The sequence below is a fragment of the Oreochromis aureus genome, linkage group 12 (genome assembly GCF_013358895.1).
Source record: "Oreochromis aureus strain Israel breed Guangdong linkage group 12, ZZ_aureus, whole genome shotgun sequence".
Taxonomy (NCBI): domain Eukaryota; kingdom Metazoa; phylum Chordata; class Actinopteri; order Cichliformes; family Cichlidae; genus Oreochromis; species Oreochromis aureus.
The window spans coordinates 19,668,502-19,686,784 of NC_052953.1; the positions used below are offsets into that span (position 1 = coordinate 19,668,502).

Sequence of the window (18,283 nt, forward strand, 5' to 3'; positions counted from 1 at the left end):
CCATTTACCATACATGCATACTGTAAATGGAGCTCTATCCAAATAGTTGTTTGTATTTGGTTTGACTCTTACAATAGTGATCATCATACTTCACACCCTTTCCAAATTCAGCCATATTTTCGAACCCTTCAGATTAATGGACAGCGAGTACAAGTAGACAGGTTCAAAAGCCTTTAATACATTACACATTTTGTTTCAGCCTTGCAGAAACAGAAAATGCTTAAAAATACATTTACAAAGGACTTTGTTAAAGCCCTGCCAGCTTTATGAGGTTATTTAATGTACGGTAACTCACATGATTGTCAGTCTTCAGAGAAATGTCAGCTCCTGTCATTTACAGCTCACTGCAAGCTATAAAAATCTTACTGCCTTAGCACAGAGGAATGTGATGACCACATCTCCAGTTGTTCCATATGTCACCGTGACCTGCTTGTTAACCTCCTATCTTAGAACAGTGAATGATTTATATTTGTTGCCATGGGACAACTTTAAATAAGACTGATTTGAAGAGCATTCTATCATTGGTGTTCAGTCGCTCACACAGTGTAAAGTTTTGGGTTGCTTTAACTCCCATCTGTGTCTGTACTCTGAGGGATCTGTGAATGAAACAATAATATTTGGAAAACAATGAGTGCTTTTAATATTCCCATCAGACCTGGGTAACATGGCTCTATGTATGACTGATACTATTCTGAGATTCTTCTAAAGAAACATGCTATTTGTGTTAATGTTTTATCAGTTTATTTTATAATCTGTGGAAATGTGAGTGCAGAGAACCACCATCAATAGCCTTAAACTGCTGTAAAGCTTTGTATTTATTCATTGTGCATTTTTTTTGGTCAGACTAAATATGAGTGAAGATATAATTATGTGGGTTACATAATTAACAAAAAATATTACAAAACCTTCACAAAAATACTTGACTTTAAATTACAAATAGTACTTGGAGTATTGAAATGTATAACTACTGTAAACTTCATCAAGTGGAAACATTAAATGTCACTTCACAATAACCAGATACTAAAGAATGTACTCACCGTTCCAAGATAGGATCCTGATAAATTGGGAGGTGAGCTCCACCCGTAGGCCTGATTTTCAGCACGGAGCTGCTTCACTTTGCTCTGGAGGTAACGTATAAGCTTAAAGGAAGCCATGTCTGAGGAGCTGTGATGGGAGTTCAGAGCTTGGAGGGAGGGAGAGCTGAGAGATTTCTGGTATTCCTTAAAAGAAAACCGATACCAGGATTTTTCTTAATAGTATAAACAATGAGTAAGGACACAAACGTTTTGGGTTTCACACAGGAAGAGCAAACCATTTACCATTTCTTCCTCAGGTCTTTCAGGCTCCCTCTGCCTAACATCTTGTGGTCTTGGTGCCTTCCTAGAAAAAACAAACCTGAATTTGGTTGGTTGTTTGGTAAATAACATAACTGCACGAACATCTGTTGTATATGTATAATGTTAGATCTATGGTCTAAGCATCACATCACATTGAGTTGAGGGGAGATCATGCTCTTCTATGGACAAACAGCTGGTTAGTATAACATCGATTTACCAAGACACAAAATTACCTGCCCCTTAACAACTTTGCCTGGCACCTGTGGGATGACAAAAGTTAGCACAAAAACTGTATACATGTCACAGTATTGTTTGATTCAAGATCAGCAGCTTTGGGAAGTTATTGCAACACAAAAAGAAAAATATGACTTGGCTGCATTCTGGGTTTAGTTTGGAGGATGCCATTTTTGTTTTGAGCACGTTACCTTTCCAGTTCAGCCGTCAACTCTTCTTCAAACTTGCGTGCCAGGCGAGCTGCGGTCTGTCCCTTCCACTCAGCCATGCTCCTTTGAACCTGCCTGAGCTCAGAGTCTTTGGCCTTCAGCTGCTTGCAGAGACATGCTGCCACTCCTCCACCTTGAACTCCTCCATCACTCAGGTGAACCCATTTTAAGTTGCTCAACTCCTCAATGTGTTCCTGCAAAAATGTCACAGGGAGTTAAATTTCCTCTAATGCTTTGTGTGTGGTTTTTGTCTAAGGGTGTGGGTTCAGACCTGAATGAGTCGTTCCTTTAAAAAATTCAAAGCTTGATCTCTCTCCAGCCTCAGCTGTTGCCTCTGGATGCTCAGTTCTTGCTCCTGAAAAATGGGAGATTTTTACAGAATATGTCCATATAAACATTTAGCGTGCTGCATGCAAAGTTCAAATGATACCTTTTCTTTTCTCAGCTGCTCGTTGGCTTGTTTCTGTGAGTCTAGCTCTTGGTGCAGTTGGCTAATAAAATCCTTCAGCTGCTCTCGTAGTGTTTTTAGGTTCATAAAAGCCTCGGCTACTGTGAAACTGCAAATGACAAAGATATGTGCATTACAAGCCAATTACAAACAAGCTATGACGACTGGGCATAAAATTATACCTGGGAGGTAGTTTTCCAGCACTTTGTTTGGCTCCACTTTGCTCCACTAACAGGCTGAGATGCTGGCACTCTGCTGCTAGCTGCTCAGTCCAGTGTTGGTGTTGCTGCTCCATCTCAGCTGTGATTTGGTTATGGCTGCTCTCCCTTTCTTCTAGCATCACCCGGAGCCTGTCTGCATCTTTAACTGCCAGCTGGACATCCTTCTCGAGCTGCAGAACTGTCCTCTGACTCTGCCATGATTACAGAGCACACCAGGTCAACTTTGTCACATCACATCTAGAGTTTGAACAGGACTGCTTTCTGTGGTTTCACTGCACCTGCGCCATCTGTAGCTCAGCCTGGTGCTCCTCTTTCAGTGACTTGCAAATTGCAGCCAACTGTGTACAGTTTTCCTTTTCCAGCTCCTGCAGTTTCTTAGAGATAAAAGCAAAATCATACAAACATGAAAAGAAAATGTATTTAGATTTATCTAAGTAGAAGAGCCCTTACTGTTTTTAGTTCCATGACCTGATGTTGAAGAGCTAATGCTTTACTCTTCTCTTTCTGCATTTCGCTCCTCAAACTTTCCAGCTTTTCATTCTGCTCTTCCAGTATCCCACGCTGCACCTGCAGAGCTTCCATTTTTTCTGCCTCCCACTTCCTCCTCTCCTCCTTCACTGCTTTGTACACCTAAATGGGAAATGAGAGCATTCTGTTCAAACCATCTAATTATGTTAGAAAGGTTGCATATGTTAGTCAAAGGATTATCAGTGTACCTTTTCCGATGCTTCTACACGCAACTCCTCTTCATGTTTCTTTAGCTCTTCCTTCTGCTGTTGCAGAGATTTCTGTAGCTTAATTAATTCTTCTTCTTTTAGCTACAAAATTAATAGAGGACCACCTCTTAGAAGTAACCCTACAAAGTATTTCACTAGTAGTATAATATGTAGTGTAATAACCTTAACGATGGCACGCCACCCAACATAAAATATATGCATTTATGGCAATACAGAATACTTGAGATACAACCCCTCACCAAAGAGTTCTCTAGTCTGTACTTTCAAAGGAATACTTTTTTCTTTTTAGCCTGAATATGAACTGAGGAGGAATCAGTAACCTGTAATAATAAACCTTTTGGACTTGCTGCTAATAATATAAACATATTAGTAAAGTTACTTATAGAACAAGAAAAAATGATTTGTAGGACTTACCATTATACTGTGGGCGTGCTCTTCAACTTGCTTCAGGGCTTTGTGGTGCTGCATTCTCAAGTGCTGTTGCTCCACCTTCAGTCCATCTCGTTCTGCTTGTAAGGCACTGCATTGCTCCTGGAAATCTAGGAGCTGCAGCTCTTTGTGGGCCAACATTTTCTCCAGAGTTACCACCCTGATCTTATGTTCTCCCACCTCACCCTGCAGCCCACTCACTCGAGCCTCTAGTGCCTAACAGGAAAAGAGACAGCAATAGTACCACACACACACACACACACACACACACACACACACACACACACACACACACACACACACACACACACACACACACACACACACACACACACACACACACACACACACACACACACAGTATATTTATGTAAAAAAAAAAAAATGCTACCTGAATCTGCCCCTTTTTCTGCATCTGTTTTTCTTCCAAACAAGCAGATCTGTTTCTCAGTGACGTCTCTGCTTCTGTGGCCCTTTGGAGCTCTTCACAAGTCTCCTCCAATTTCTGCTCCAAAAGGAAAATATATTCAGAGACATTTTAAAACACAGACACTAAATCTGCCTTTACTCAAACAAAAATGGATTCTGTCTGTTAAATTTCATTCAGTACCCTTACTGAAATTGAGATCACAACGATAGAGAAGCCCAAAATAAAATAGTAAAATGATAAATCCACAACTTTATGATTAAAGTTTAGATTCTCCATTTGGACTGTTGATGATCATAAATATTTCTGTTCGTAAAGTGAATGCAGGCTACAATTAGAAAAAGAAAGCACAATTTAATGCAATTTCATGTTTACATGTATAAAAAAATGAGTCCCATTGAACCCAAAATTATTTTTTTAGTCATATCTTTGTATTTTTGGAGTTACTACATAGTCTGTAAACAGGCTATAATACCTCTTGCATGGACTCCAGCTTTTCTCTTGCACGTCGCTGCTCAGCAAACAGTTCTGTTTTGGCATTATCCAGCTGTCTTTCCATTTCTTCCTGCTCCAGCACTGACATCATGACATTGTTCTGTTTATTGAACAATAAAAAGAGAAAGTGATGACATAAGAAAAAAATTAAACTAAGGACAGAACCACTAACTACAGGAGTAGGTTTTGTTTTTTTTTTACTGTTTTGCAGCAGGATCCATCCTTTGGAGTCTGTTTACACAGACGCTGAGCTGTAAAATCTTCCTGGGTGTCTCTGTGCTGGAGAAGACATGATTCTTTCTGCCTCAGCATCTTCTGTAGCTGCCAGCTACCATGCCTGCAGCAAAATGATGTTTTATCAATAAAGAAAACTCTCCTTTATGCAGACAAATATTATGTTGATTCATTGAAATATTGGCCGTTTAATGCATATGGCTCTGAATGAGACAGTTAGTAGGAGGAGATTTTATACCCAACAGACTTCCTCTCTGCTCTGCTGTCTCTCTGAACAGACTGCAAAGTCCTCTTCTCCTCCTCCATCTGTGTCGTCTCTGTAGTCAGTCGCTCTAACTCCTGCAAGGCATGCTGCAGCACAAACCATTACTTGTACACGTTAGTGAGTCTTCAGCAAACATTCTCCTGATAAACTATTGAAAATGCTGGACTTTACCTTCCTTTTCTGTCTAAGTTCAGAGAGGCAGACCTCAACATCTTTTATCTGAGCCCTCTTCAACCACAGCGTCTCCTCCTCTTCCTCACATTTCTAAACCACACACAAACAAGCTAAGCATCATCTCATACATATGCATGCAGGTGAATTTATACAACTGACAAAGAACAGAATAAATTACCCCCGGAGGTTTAGTCTTACTTGTCGAAGGTCGGAGAGTCGGCCAGTCATCTTGACCCATTCAGACTGCATCTTGTCCAGTTTCCTCTCAGGCCTGGACTTCCTGCTCCAGCAGCTCATTTCTTCATCTGTGTCACTAAAATAACTCGCAGGTCTGAATACACATGAGAGCAGAATACACAAATCTGAAAAAGTATTTAAAAAAAGGAGAACTTGCCCTAGGAGTATTTTAAATTTTGAGATAAAGTTTAGGTCACTGACATCTGGAATTATAGAACTTAATTTGTTAAAGTAAGTGTTCCTTCCTATTCTGCTAATTCTTAATCTACGTTTAAGGTCAGATGACATTCTGGTCTACTGTAGCTTTTAAGTTTCTTCTTTCCAGTGTTTTACATAGATTTCTTTGCACTGGTTTACTCTGATTGATATTTAGAAAGCAGTGTTGTTGCAGGACTGTTTTTTGACAGGAAGTACTTCAGAATCATCACCAGCTGACATGGAAGGCTCTTCTTCTGGGTTCATCTCTTACGCTTAAGGGCTGATATTAAGGTGATTAAAACCTTGAGTGCTTGACAGGCATTTACTGGCATTTTTCTGTGTGCATAGAAAATATATTTGCAGAATTTTGCATGTTAGAGATACTGTTGGGTGTTTGTCCCAATGGGTAGAGCTCTAAACCCAAACCTCCCCACCATACGCCCAACTATCCTACAGCACAAGGTGCACAATGACACTACCAAATATTTAAAGGCAGATTTTAATTGGATTTTGGAAGTTATTAAAATGTTCTCTTTATTGTGTTAAGAGCTTTCAGAGCTTGTCCTTTTAGTGCATTACCTGCCATATTGAAGTTTCCTGATGCTATTGTGTGTGTACCAACATAGGTGCAGCTCATACTTTGTTTTATTTTACCTGTATGCTGTTCTCCTGTTACGTTGAGAGTTACGAACAGGTCCATATGGGGATCTCTGTACTTTGGGAATAAAGACAAGAAAATTATTTTGACACTTTATTACTTTGTGTATTTTATTGTAATGAAATAGTAGTAGTCAGCTCTTACCTGATGTAGACCGAGATTCACTTTCTTCTTGTGTTGTTATGTCGGTCTGGTTGCTACACTGGCCATTAATTTCTGTGACAGACCGAATGAGAGAGCGCCATCCTAACAAGAGTGGATACTTTTTGTAGATATTATCCTCATATTTAAAGATTTTGTAATTATCATTCATTACCCTTTAAATTTTTCAGTTTCACTTTTCAAACTCTGATATTTTGTGTCTAAACATATTTATAAACTAGTTCACTTCCATATCTTCTCTTTCTTACCGGGCCACTTGTGAATGTGCTGCCTGACTTGCTCCATGCAGACTGTATCAAGGTCGCTGTCAATGGACACGGTGTCAAAGCTCAGCACAGGTACTCCTAAAAAGAACCAAGCAGCCCACAATCACTATTTCAAATAAACAGAATCCCAAAAGCATCGGTGTGGTAGGCTGTGCTTGTAAATGCAAGTGTAATGCAGTGTAATGTGTGTGGTACCTGCCAAGCACCTGGTCTTAGGAGAACAGTTGCTGTTGACATTTTCAGGGTCTTTTAAAACCTCTGTCCTGTGGAAGCCTGAAATGAAAAGGGAAGAAAACAAGGCTTGTTAAGACTTAAAGGAAAAAAAAAACTACAGCTGACAGTACACGTAAGGCGTAAAGGTGTCCTGTACTACATCTATTTATGGTTATAAAACATTTTCATTCATACTTCTATTTGAAAAGTTAGCAATCCAGCCTAGCTAACATCAGAGGCCTCTACTAGCACTTATGTTCATTCATTCATTTAAATCCATTCAACATTATTCTCCATGGTCGGACATGACTTCATGCAGTGACTCCCTGAAGCCATTGAGTTCCCTGCCCCCATTTTAGGAACCACTGCATTAGGTTATGTGCATGCTGAGTTGAAAGTTTGGCCTCAAGTCCAAAAGCTCAAATCCAGAGTTCTGGTACATGAGTGTAGGAAGAGCGTGTGATATATTTAATACTTTGGGTATGAATTATAACCATTCATAGATGTGAGCCCATTTTTTGACTTACTACTTTAGACGAGAAGTAATAACACTCCTCAACCTAGTGTGGTATTCAGGCACCATTTTTGTTTTGCCAAAATGATTTTCAAACAGTCAAACATCTGTAGAGAACATGCCTTCAATCACATGTCGAACACACAGATAGACAGACATATGGCCAAAGAACTGGAAGACAGATGGATTATTTTTCTCTCAATCCTCACCCTTTTGACTAAGCAAAGTTTAAAACATGCCTGAAAGCTTATCTTTCAAAGATTTTATAGATACAGACTTGTACCACTGCTGTCATCCTCAGGCTGTGGTAATCTGCATGTCTCTAAAGCTCCTGCTTTCACACCAGCATGTGATATATTTGCTCCAGCGCTATGAGAAACACAGCTCTTCTTGTTTTGCCCTGGTTGGTTTGTCAGGGAATGCTGAGGAGTGAGTGTGTCATCGCTGCTTTCCCCAGTCATTTCTGAACCTCTTCTTTCAACATCATAAACATGTTGTTCATGTTGTTTACTTTGGTAAGTGTCGCTGTCAGAGATGTTTGTATTCCCAGTCACTTCTGCTTTATCCAACATTTGCATACTGCCATCTATAAAAGTCAGTTCTACCATCTCCTCTCTGAAGCGTGTAGCAAAGTCCTCGGTGCAGATACTGTCTGAAGGAGGGCCAGTTTCTTCGGCCAGCACTCCTTCCTTGCAGGTGCCTCCAAGTAGCCTCTCCAACCTCCAGATGACCTGCTCTCTACAAGACTCGATTTCCTCTTTGTGCCTCCTGTCTAACCTCTTTTCAGTTTCGTCATCAGTTACAGGATCTTTCGAGCAGCCCTCTGTATTTTCTAAGGTAGAGCAGAGGAAAAGTGGTGTAAGGAAAGGTCCACCCTATTAACATTATGGTGATCAACATAGACCATACAGTCCTGTGCAAGAGTCTTAAGCCACCTCTAATTTCTTTATATTTTGCTTCAGTGATTTACTGAAAACATACATACAGTATTTAAGGCAGAAGGTATAAAGAACTATTGGTCAAGACCATTTTAAAACAATTCCAAGAAAGTCTAGAAGCATAATCTAAAGAAATGAGTGTTGGATTGAGATTTTTTGCACTATACTGTACATTTATATTATTTAATTATAGGCCACCTATGAAGACAACACACAGGGGCCTGACCAACTCTCATATTAAGCAGCTTCCTAAGCATGTATAAATTCAGCAACATAATTTCCAAGAAAGTTGGGTTGTTGTATATTTCAATTTTAAACTTAGTTACAACTTTTTTGGAAACCAGGGTTGTATTTCTTTCACTTGTGCAGAAAGAAAGATTATGTCACCACTAGTACTAATCATTTTCACTGCTGTAAGATATTTACCTCAGACTATAAATAAGGCCTTTTCAGTTAAAAACATTGTTAATTTAAAGCTTTTCCTGTGAATAGCCCTAATATTAAAATATTACCATATCTTTGCTGCACTGTTGAAGCGTTCATCAAATCTAGACAAGACATGGGGGTGTCATTTTGTTCACTTGTACTTCCCAGGCCTGTATCTTTGCTCAGAGACTGACTCCAACCAAGAGGAGCTAGAAAAATACCACACACACAAAAAAGAGATTACATAATATTACATGGAAAACAAAAATCTTTAAATCTAGTATAGAGCAGTTGTTATGATATAAATTACCTGCACTGCTGCAATCAAGCTCACATTTCTGGGGCAGGACCTGGATAAATGAATCATACTTGCTTATGTTATTATCATTTTTATTATTATTTTAAATTTGCCTACATGTGCACAGAGACAAACATACAGAACAAAGTGACAATCACAGAGTCACAAACCTGCAACTGCTCAAGCTGAGCATCCATTGCATCCAAGAGGCGATCGCAATGGTCAAATCCAAACACACTGCTATTGTCGTTAAGATCTATGAGGGCAGAGAAAAGGGGGTATATGAATGGCTGTACACATAAGATGAGGAATACATAATAATGCTTTTAAACCTTCAGACCAGTATAAAGAAGTTTCTGGGGATGTTCTGCATGTCTGTCTGTTCCGTTATTGTTCCTCTCAGCCATGTCCTGCACGTGAAGACAAAAGTGCACGCACTGAGAGACAACATAGGAGACTACACCCCCTGTATGACCCAGCAGTCAGGGCTAACAGGAAAGTTATAAGGAGTGTGTGGCAGTACGGTGATGGGGGGGTATGTTGCCCAGTTGTCCAGGAAACCAAGACCACTTAGCTTATTAGCAAGCCAAACTGACTTCTTTTCATTGATTTGACGATAAATCCCCGGATCTCCCCGTCTGAAAAGTTCAAGAGCTGTGAAAGTTACTTACAAATATCTGTAGTATTAAAGTGTCACATCTAGCTGTGACTCGTGGGATTATTTTCTCAGCCGCGGCCAAGACTCAATCCAGCCTTTGGTTTAAGCGAAGTGATATTTTCATAGTGCGAATGACCCCACAAATCAGATGTATTGAACACAAAAGCGTCTGGCCAGTCTGTCTGAAGCTCCTGGTTAAACTTTGATGTTTCTGAGTTATCAAATGAAGACAAAACACATCACACTAACCGCGACAAACACTCAGAACTAACTTACTTTAAGAAGACGGGCGCTTTCAGTCGATGCCGAACTTGTCTCCACGGTTCTGACTAGCACAGCTGTTGCTGCTGCCGGGAGAGTTGATTGACGGGAAATTGAGGCTGCCATGGAAACGGTCAAACAGCTCGAGATACAGCAAGCTAACAGCCCTGAGGAGTCGCGCGAGCTACGGCAGTAAAAGCGCTAAACGAAGTTATCATAGTTAACAAAAACCAAATTAAAACTAGATATGAAAAAATAGTTCACTCACATAAAAAAATATTTTCTGAACTTTTAAATCTAAAAAACAAATATAGAGGTAGTATGTTTAACTCTAGTATGTTTGTTTGGTTAAAAATAAATTGATAGACATCAATTGATGGCCTATAAGACTACTGTTTGCAAAAAAAAAAAGAATCTAATCTGATACCAGATTTTCCTAAGTCTTGCCTTTGACATATAACGATAATAGTTAGTAGAGTTAATAAAGACTAACAATGAAACTAATAAAAACTAAACAAATAAGAAAATCAACTCTAGAAACTAACAAACTAAACGGAATTAAAAATAAAAAGTCAAAATTATACTTATTCCATAAGTATTTGAATAAAGACACTTATTTAAATATTTAAATACTAATATTTCTTGTAGTTTTACCTCTGCAGTGGTTTTAAAAGCAGTGTCCTGTTTTGTTTTTTCAAAAGTTTTGCATGAACTGTTTAGGAATTACAGACAATTTTGTGCATCATCCCACCTTTTCAGAGGCTGGAAAATAATCGGAAAATGTATAAAGTTTTATGGCCAGAGGAAGTCTGTTCCCTCATATATATGTATGTATATGGCATGGGCATAAGGCTGCATGTGGAACCAGGTCACTAGTGTTTATTGATGTGGTTGCTAATAGACGCAGCAGGATGAACTGTGAAGTGCACAGGGCTTTACTCTCTGCTTAGACTCACTCTAATTCTGCAGAACTGATCAGATGGTGCTACGCTGTGAAAATGACTAATGACCCAAAACGCACAGTAACAACAGCCCAAGAGTTTCTCAAAGCAAAGAAATGGGATATTAATAGATGGTTGAGTTAGTCACCTAATAACCCAATAGAGGAGCTTTTTAGTCACTGAAGACAAAAACGAAGGCAGAGAGACCCACAAACAAGGCCTGGCAGAGCATCACAAGGGAGTCCATGGATGTCCATGTTCATAGGTTCTAAACTTCAGGCAGTCATTGACTCCAAAGAATTCTTACGTTTCTCATTTTAAAGAAAGCTTCTGTTGTCCACCCAAGAAAACTGTACATTGAATATGCACTTCATGATTGGAATAAGCAATGATAAAAATAATGTTTTCTTCATTTTCATAAAAACTGTTTAGAGTGTCATGTTTCATTAGTGGGACATCAAATTTGAACTCAAACATTTCTGTGTTCTGCCAGTTCAACTCATCCTTTGGTCAGAGAAGAAACAAATGAGAAGAGACAGGTATCCAGTGTCAACAATAACATCTTTATTATCTTCTTTTTTCACTGTTTTGTCTTTGCTGTTTAAAGACAGTGTTATACGAGTATAAATTAAGGGAGAAAATACACAATTTTATTTTTTAAAAAACGGGGAGGAAAAAAGAAAAACCTTAGCTGAATACGCAGTAACACCTGAATACACCTTTGTGTATTTGGGAGTAAGAGTTATCAAGGCAGGTCAGTCACCTCAATCCTGTGCCAGGTCGCTATTGTGAAACATCTCATAATTTCTACCAATCGTATGGATTGTTAATATCACCATAATCTCACCACAAAGCTGCGAGTCACTGTCGAATAAGAAGCAAGGTTCAGTTTAGACAAGGCAAGAAAAATCTCCCCATCTTCGTCGTCATCATCAGCATCAGCCTATTTCTGCCTCAAAACTGAGCAGCACTGAAAAGCAGGATATGTAATGCTGCACGTGCACACAAATCAAACTCGCTATGCACACAAATAGTATGAAAACACCAATGTAGGAATAATGGCACCCATTGAGAAGGAAGAAATCAGATCAGAAAATAAAAGCAAGAAAATTAAAGCCAAGAATCACATCGTAGTGAATTAAGCATCAGGTTCAGATGAAATGAGATAAACAGCGACAGGGAGGGTTTACATTTGAACCCTCTGAGATAGGGAAGGCAGATGAAGAGGGTTATTTAGTCTACAACACACTCTTCTCTTACACTTTGGTTGTGTTTTTTCCCTTTCTAAACGAGGCAGACAACCGGTCTTTGAAGCAACGACAGCCACAAACTAACAAATCTACACCTCCACTGCTTTATTGCTACAGCTGTCCGAAACTGTACAGGCCCTTAAAAGGGACAACTTCAGTAGGCAAGTCACCATCAAGTACTGAGGTCACCTTTTTGTTTGGAAATATATTGATTTAAACCTAAGATGAGCTCTCCATTATCATTCAAAATATAATATGTATTCTCAAATATAAAATAATCTCAAACACAATTTATTAAAGTAAACCTGCAGGGAACCTCCACATTTTCATCATGTTCAAGTGGCGATCGCTCCAATGTACAATGACAAGTCTTCGATACACATTTATGAACAAGATAAGAAGGATAGCAGAAAGAAAATGTAAAGAAAAGGCTCAACACTTTGGGAAATGTGCTTATGTGCCTCCTTCTCTCCAATACGACACATTGTAAGGCTACAGGCAGCAGTCACTTATTTTAGGATTAAGGAAACAGGATATAAGCTACCAGCAGCTGAAGATCTGATAAACTAACATGAATCTAATTTGTTTCATTTTTCAAGACAGTTTTTGGTACCAAATTTTGGGTACATCAGGTTTAACTTCCATCTTTAGTTATGTGCAAGACTTCCTCCTGGCACCAAAGCGGCAAACTTCCAGCAAAGATGGAGGTGAAATTTAGAGGGGCTGATGGGTGGTCAGAGCCGAGCTACCCCACGTTTCCAGTTTTTTTGAGTACAGCTAAGCTAAACTGCCGCCTGTAGCTTCATATTTACAACAAGAGAAGGCTTCATCTTCTCATCCGACTCCAGCAAATTTCAAAACAAAATGAATTTCCAAACGCTAAATTATTCCTTTTAACAAGTGACCATGCTCATGACAACCACAACTCAAAACTGTAAGAAAAACTTTTGTGTAAATGAGTAAAAGTGCCAGTATTCACTTCTCCACTATCATTAGTTCACCGCTAAAGAATCAGACAGGTAAACATTAAGAGCTCATATTATCACACTTAAAATTCACTCTATCGGTAAATCCTAGCATTCCTTCCTTGTGTGAAGGAATTTCCTTTCCAGTGTTTTTTTTTTTGTGTGTGTATGTGTGTTTGTTTTACATCTGCATGGCCCGCACATCAGAGGAAATAACTGAACCACAGCTAACAACATGTTAGTATTAAGAACTATATAAAAAAAAATTATTTTCAGTGTGTTAACACAGTTTTTGGCCAAATTGAGGGCACCTCTGAGTTAGTGTCTATCTTCAGGCTCATTTAGTCCCCCCTCTACCCCGACCTCTGCTGTAGAGAGAACTCAATACTCACATTAGTATAATTTTTCTTTTACAATATCATCGTTTTATCACAAAATATTCACACAAATAGGCTGGATGGTAGATACAATACCTCCAGCCATGAATTCTACATTCCTAACAATAATTACAAAAAAATATCGACTTTTTTTTTTTCTTTTTTTTTTTCAAAACTCTTGTCACCGTAGACTTGTAGTGCACAGGTCAGGGGACTCGTTCCCTTATTCAGTCAGTTAAAGGCAAAAGACTCAGTGTACCTCTGTGAGCTGATCCCAGATCAGCATGTCCACAAATGGCAAATGAGCTGCGGAGAGCCTGGAGTGGCCGCTCGGGCTTGTCCTCTGTGGCTACAGCTGACTGCAAAGAGGAGCGCTACAGGAACCAGCCCTGTCTGCTTCTATAACCTTTGACCTCCTATCAGCTGAAGCCACTCTGGGTTCCTTGAAGTACCCGCTCCAGTCTCAAATTCAGTAACCCCACTGGAAACGTCTGAACTACAAACTAGTGAGGGATGGATGCTGTGGAACTAGTGAGAAGAAACCGGTGTTTTCCCGGGTTAATGTTTACTAGTGAACGCCTCAGTGATCGGGCGCAGACTTAATACTTTGTACGATCACTGAAGATGATGCTAGTCAAAACGATCACTGATGATATGGTAAGTGTTGCCATGGGAGAGCACCAGAGGACAAGATAGTGTTCATGTACAGAGTGACATTTTCTCAACATCAACACAGAGATATATACTAACCTCTAGTCAACCACAGTGAAAAGTGCTTATTCAGGTCTTTGATGGAGATTCCCGTGACAGTGATACAAGTGTTTTAATGTCACCACTGCAGTTGCACTAATGTGTTATAATCAAACTACTACTATATAATTTTTCCTAATCAGAGTCACAAATGGAAAATGTTAGGATGATTGAGATCCAATGAAGCATAGAGACAACTCATATTTCTAATATAACTAACATGAACAGACTAATTGCACGTCCCTAAAGGGAAAACTTAATATCCAGACCAAATGGAAAAAGGATTACTGCCTTGATGCATATTTCATTAGTCGAGATAAACCAATCTCTAGTGGATCAATCAAACATTAGCTGTAGATTATGGAGACTCAATGTGTTTAAAATGAAATACAAATATATTCAGAATTAATCCATCTGACGAACCAATACAGAAAATGTATAACAGAACCATAAAAATTTTAAAAGACACATGAATTAAGAAAAAAAAAAGATAATACATTGTAAAACCTAATGTCTGGTTTTATTTCATTCTAGCAGCTTTTAAGACAAAAAGCACTTTAACCAAATCTTTTTAAATTTTTTAACCTCTTTCCCCAGAATATCATCTTCTTCTATAACAACACCGAGTCTGTCAGCTAATTCTGACTTATAGAGCCCGTTATATCACAAATCAATCACATGGGCTCTGCCCCACTTGTCCTCAGACTTCTTGATGAAAAAAAAACAAAACTATTTATAAATAAAATATTTAATACTGAATAAAGTAAAACCTGTAAGCTGACATACAGAGGTTAGTCTGATGCTTTTTCTCACTTTATGGTTATATTAGATACATTTTCTGTAGTTAATTATGTGATTATTCCTACATTCATTTCTCTGTATTTAATTATGTTTTTCTTTGACATTTACTGAACACGTTGACTCTCCATAGTTTATAACACATGCAATCAAAGCTGTGACTATTTCAGAGTCATTCATCCATTACTTTCTATACCTCAGTCATGGACATAGCTTGGCAACCCCCTGACAACTGCCGGTTGCTACGAAAAAATGTGTATTCCTCAACCAGTTTGATTGCTGTCGTCGGGTAAAAATCAGAGCACGCTATACCCACAGGCTCCTTGTGCCTGCTTTGGCTGCTAGTGAAACCCTCTCAGAGTTGTACTGAAAAGGGCAAAACAGACCAGAGAAGTGAAAGTAAAAATTGCATCTGGCGGTTTCAACCAACACATTCCAAAAGGTGCAACTTTTACTTTATGGTTTCAGTGAATTTTCACTCACTACCACTTGGCAAGTAGTTGGCAAAAAAGTCAACACCCCCCCTTGCAAACTGCTGGTGACTGAGGCAAAGTGCTAGCACATGCTAGCAGCAATCACAAAGAGGTTTTCAATGCAGCACCGAAAACCTCTTGCATGAACCAATTTCATGCAAGCATCTGCAACCTCCTGCAACCACTTGCCAACCGATCTCGTAATATACACGCTTCCTTAGTGACCGGTGGTTGCTGGAGGAGGGGTGACCGACTGGTCTCTAGGCCTGTGAATGGAGTTTTAGCAGTCGATTTCACAGCAACTGTCAGCAATCACTTGTCAGCCGGTTGGGAAATAAACACACGTTTTCCCTGTGACCGGTGGTTGCTCATAGCCCGGCTTTAACATATCAAAAGGCAAATAATGAGCATTTAAAATGTTTACCATAAAGAAAATGAGGGGGCTGATTAATAAAGTAGACCCACATTAATCTCTGTTGCACTGAATAAAACTGAGGGTGAAGACATTTTTCTTACAACTACTGAAATACTGTTGCTGTTCTGTTTTTATGTCCATCTTTATTCTTTTTAATCAGTTTATAATCATGAGCAGCTCTGATGTGGGTTTCTATCCAATTTGGGAAACTCTGTAGTGGAGTGAACACAGAAAAGTGCATTGTGGGTAGCATTTCCAGCGCACCAGAGCGTCAGGACTGTGCGGGTTAGCTTTACTGTGTGGTGTTACAACTCTGTTATCTCGCATCCACACGTGATCTCACTGCTGTTTGAGTATAGTGTCAAATAGGACTACTCAGGGAACGCCCATAGTTAAAACAGAGTGAGAGTGTACATTTGGAGGTACAGTATAATCTGAGAGTGTGCGAAACATACACATTCTCATGTTCACACAAAAAAAAGAAAAAAAAAAAAAAGGTCCACATGGTGCTCGTACGTTCCACTGCTTAAGGACCAGAGGTGGAGCGGTTCACTGTCTCATGAGGTTAGGTGTGATCCCAGAGGAGGTTCCTGGGTTAGAAGATGTCAGGACACAGGCTCCAGTCCTGTCTCTCCTTTGCCTCCCAGTAACCCCCCTTGTACACAAAGCTTGTCTCTCCAGTAACTGAGTCCCTCCTCTGGTAAAACCACAATGGCTGGTATCCTTCATATTCTCTACCTGTACGGGGGGGAAAAAAGAAATCACAGGTATTAATCCATTGGTTTGATCCAATTATTTTTTAATGGAGAAGCCACACTCGCAGGCTATTCACACTCAGATCATTTCACCTTCATACAATGCATATAGTAGTGATAAAGAAACAAATGAGCACACATTGTGCAAATATGCCAAAACCTGGGAGGATCATGGTGAAGGAGCTATACCCAAACTTTTGGAAGTCCCTGAACTGAAAAATGAATCTGTTTCATAAAAAGAGCAGTCAAAACAAAAAACAAGCATATAAAAAAAGAAAAGTGCATCAGAAAAGTGTCCAATCGGGAAAAAAAAGAAAGAAAAAGCATAATGGCAATGCAGGAAGAAATCCAATCTAATCACTTGCTAATGTGGCTTCACCAGAGCACACTGAGAATACTTGTAATCTTAAATCATTTTCTTAAATGCAACATGTTACCGAGGCCAGTTCTGAATGAAAATGTTGCATGTGTGCAGGAAAAAGTGTTTTTTTTTCCTGAGTCATTATTTGGAGAAATTGACATGAGAAGGGTTTCATGCAGTTCCCAACACTGAGGCAGACCACACAGAGTAACACAGAGGATGGCGTTTGTGTGTGTGTGTGTGTGTGTGTGTGTGTGTGTGTATGTGGGAGTGATGCACAACGGAGGGGTACAGGGCAACCCCCACTCACCAGAGTCATAATCACACTCTGACCATCAATAGAGGGAGGAAAAGAAAGACAAGTCATGGGTACATCAAAAACAATCTAGCCTACGCATAACACACAGACAGGAATGCCACGAGGATGAAAAGTCTCTGCTGAGGTCCCTGTAAAGTTTAAACTCTTTGATTGTAACCATCTCTTCTTAGTTCTCTTAATGAGCCTTGCTTCCTTAACGTGAACTCTTAAAACTCTTACATCCAAATTATAGAGATCAAGAAGCCTAAGTAAAATATTCAGCTACTGCTTATTAATCATTTGATCTAATACTTGGGTATGAGCTCAGCCTTGATTATGTAGCACAGCATGCCACAGATCCCTTTTAATCAAATATTTCTATTGAGGGATTTTCTAATTCAGTGATTCATCTGTTGTACTGATATTTGAAGTAAAATAATGCTCCAGATCCCACCTGACATTGTCTAATCTAATAATGATTGGGACTTTTACTACCATACATGCATAAAATAAGTTGGCCTATTTGATAACTTTATGCCCTGACTCTTGCTTTCTTTCTCATCACTAGACAGAGACAGACACACACTCACTCTCACTGTTCTTAGTCTCATACCTTCATCCAGAGCGTCTGAGGCCTCTGCTTCCCTCCTCCTTCTCACTGCTCTTTGTTTCTCCTCTAGCCTCTGTTTTTCGGAGTTTGCTTCATCCCATCGCCCGTCCTCCATCAGCCTCTGGTCTGGTCTCAGACGGCTGTCGGTCATTGCCACTCCATCCTCCAGCTCATTTAAGGTCAGTGCCAGAGTTGAGAAGTAGTACATGTTCTCAGCGTTCTCCCTGACAAGGCAAGAAGGAATTGACATA

The 18,283-nt window shown here is 39.4% G+C and overlaps 2 protein-coding genes across 8 annotated transcripts in view; both read right to left on the minus strand.

The window, feature by feature from the left end:
• Positions 1-45: 45 nt before the first annotated feature.
• si:ch211-102c2.8 (trichohyalin) lies at positions 46-10,167 on the minus strand. 5 transcript variants are annotated; one of them, XM_039620457.1, is made up of 27 exons: positions 10,055-10,167; positions 9,461-9,530; positions 9,291-9,376; positions 9,133-9,172; positions 8,909-9,031; positions 7,742-8,290; positions 6,927-7,004; positions 6,714-6,809; positions 6,448-6,549; positions 6,300-6,360; positions 5,409-5,541; positions 5,208-5,300; positions 5,010-5,122; positions 4,739-4,874; positions 4,518-4,637; positions 4,007-4,120; positions 3,601-3,831; positions 3,166-3,267; positions 2,900-3,079; positions 2,728-2,823; positions 2,411-2,640; positions 2,211-2,337; positions 2,052-2,135; positions 1,763-1,974; positions 1,320-1,380; positions 1,038-1,220; positions 46-596 (listed from the first exon to the last, which is right to left on the minus strand). In XM_039620457.1, the coding sequence occupies exons 1-27, from the start codon at positions 10,163-10,165 to the stop codon at positions 564-566; spliced, it is 3,564 nt and encodes a 1,187-aa protein (XP_039476391.1). In that variant the 5' UTR covers positions 10,166-10,167; the 3' UTR covers positions 46-563. The 5 variants fall into 5 exon arrangements, with proteins under 5 accessions (XP_039476391.1, XP_031611245.2, XP_039476390.1 ...); XM_031755385.2 differs by having other exon boundaries at positions 6,448-6,519; positions 7,736-8,290; XM_039620456.1 differs by having other exon boundaries at positions 7,736-8,290.
• Positions 10,168-11,522: 1,355 nt separating this feature from the next.
• The window catches only part of osbp2b (oxysterol binding protein 2b), a 47,942-nt gene continuing 41,181 nt past the window's right edge, over positions 11,523-18,283 (minus strand). For all 3 annotated transcript variants that reach the window (XM_031755487.2, XM_039621020.1, XM_031755488.2), the window contains 2 exons: positions 18,036-18,256; positions 11,523-16,746 (listed from right to left, as the gene is read on the minus strand). In XM_031755487.2, the coding sequence (XP_031611347.1) occupies positions 16,604-16,746; positions 18,036-18,256 (364 nt within the window). In that variant the 3' untranslated portion in view covers positions 11,523-16,603. The remainder of the gene's footprint in view (positions 16,747-18,035; positions 18,257-18,283) is intronic.

Coding starts and splice junctions, on each gene's coding strand:
- si:ch211-102c2.8 (XM_039620456.1), bottom strand. CDS start 10,165: ATGGCAGCCTCAATTTCCCGTCAATCAACTCTCCCGGCAGCAGCAACA. Junction 5,542..6,299: donor AACAGGAGAACAGCATACAG/GTAAAATAAAAC, acceptor ATGTGTATTCAG/ACCTGCGAGTTATTTTAGTG. Junction 4,875..5,009: donor GCAGAGAGGAAGTCTGTTGG/GTATAAAATCTC, acceptor ATTTTGCTGCAG/GCATGGTAGCTGGCAGCTAC.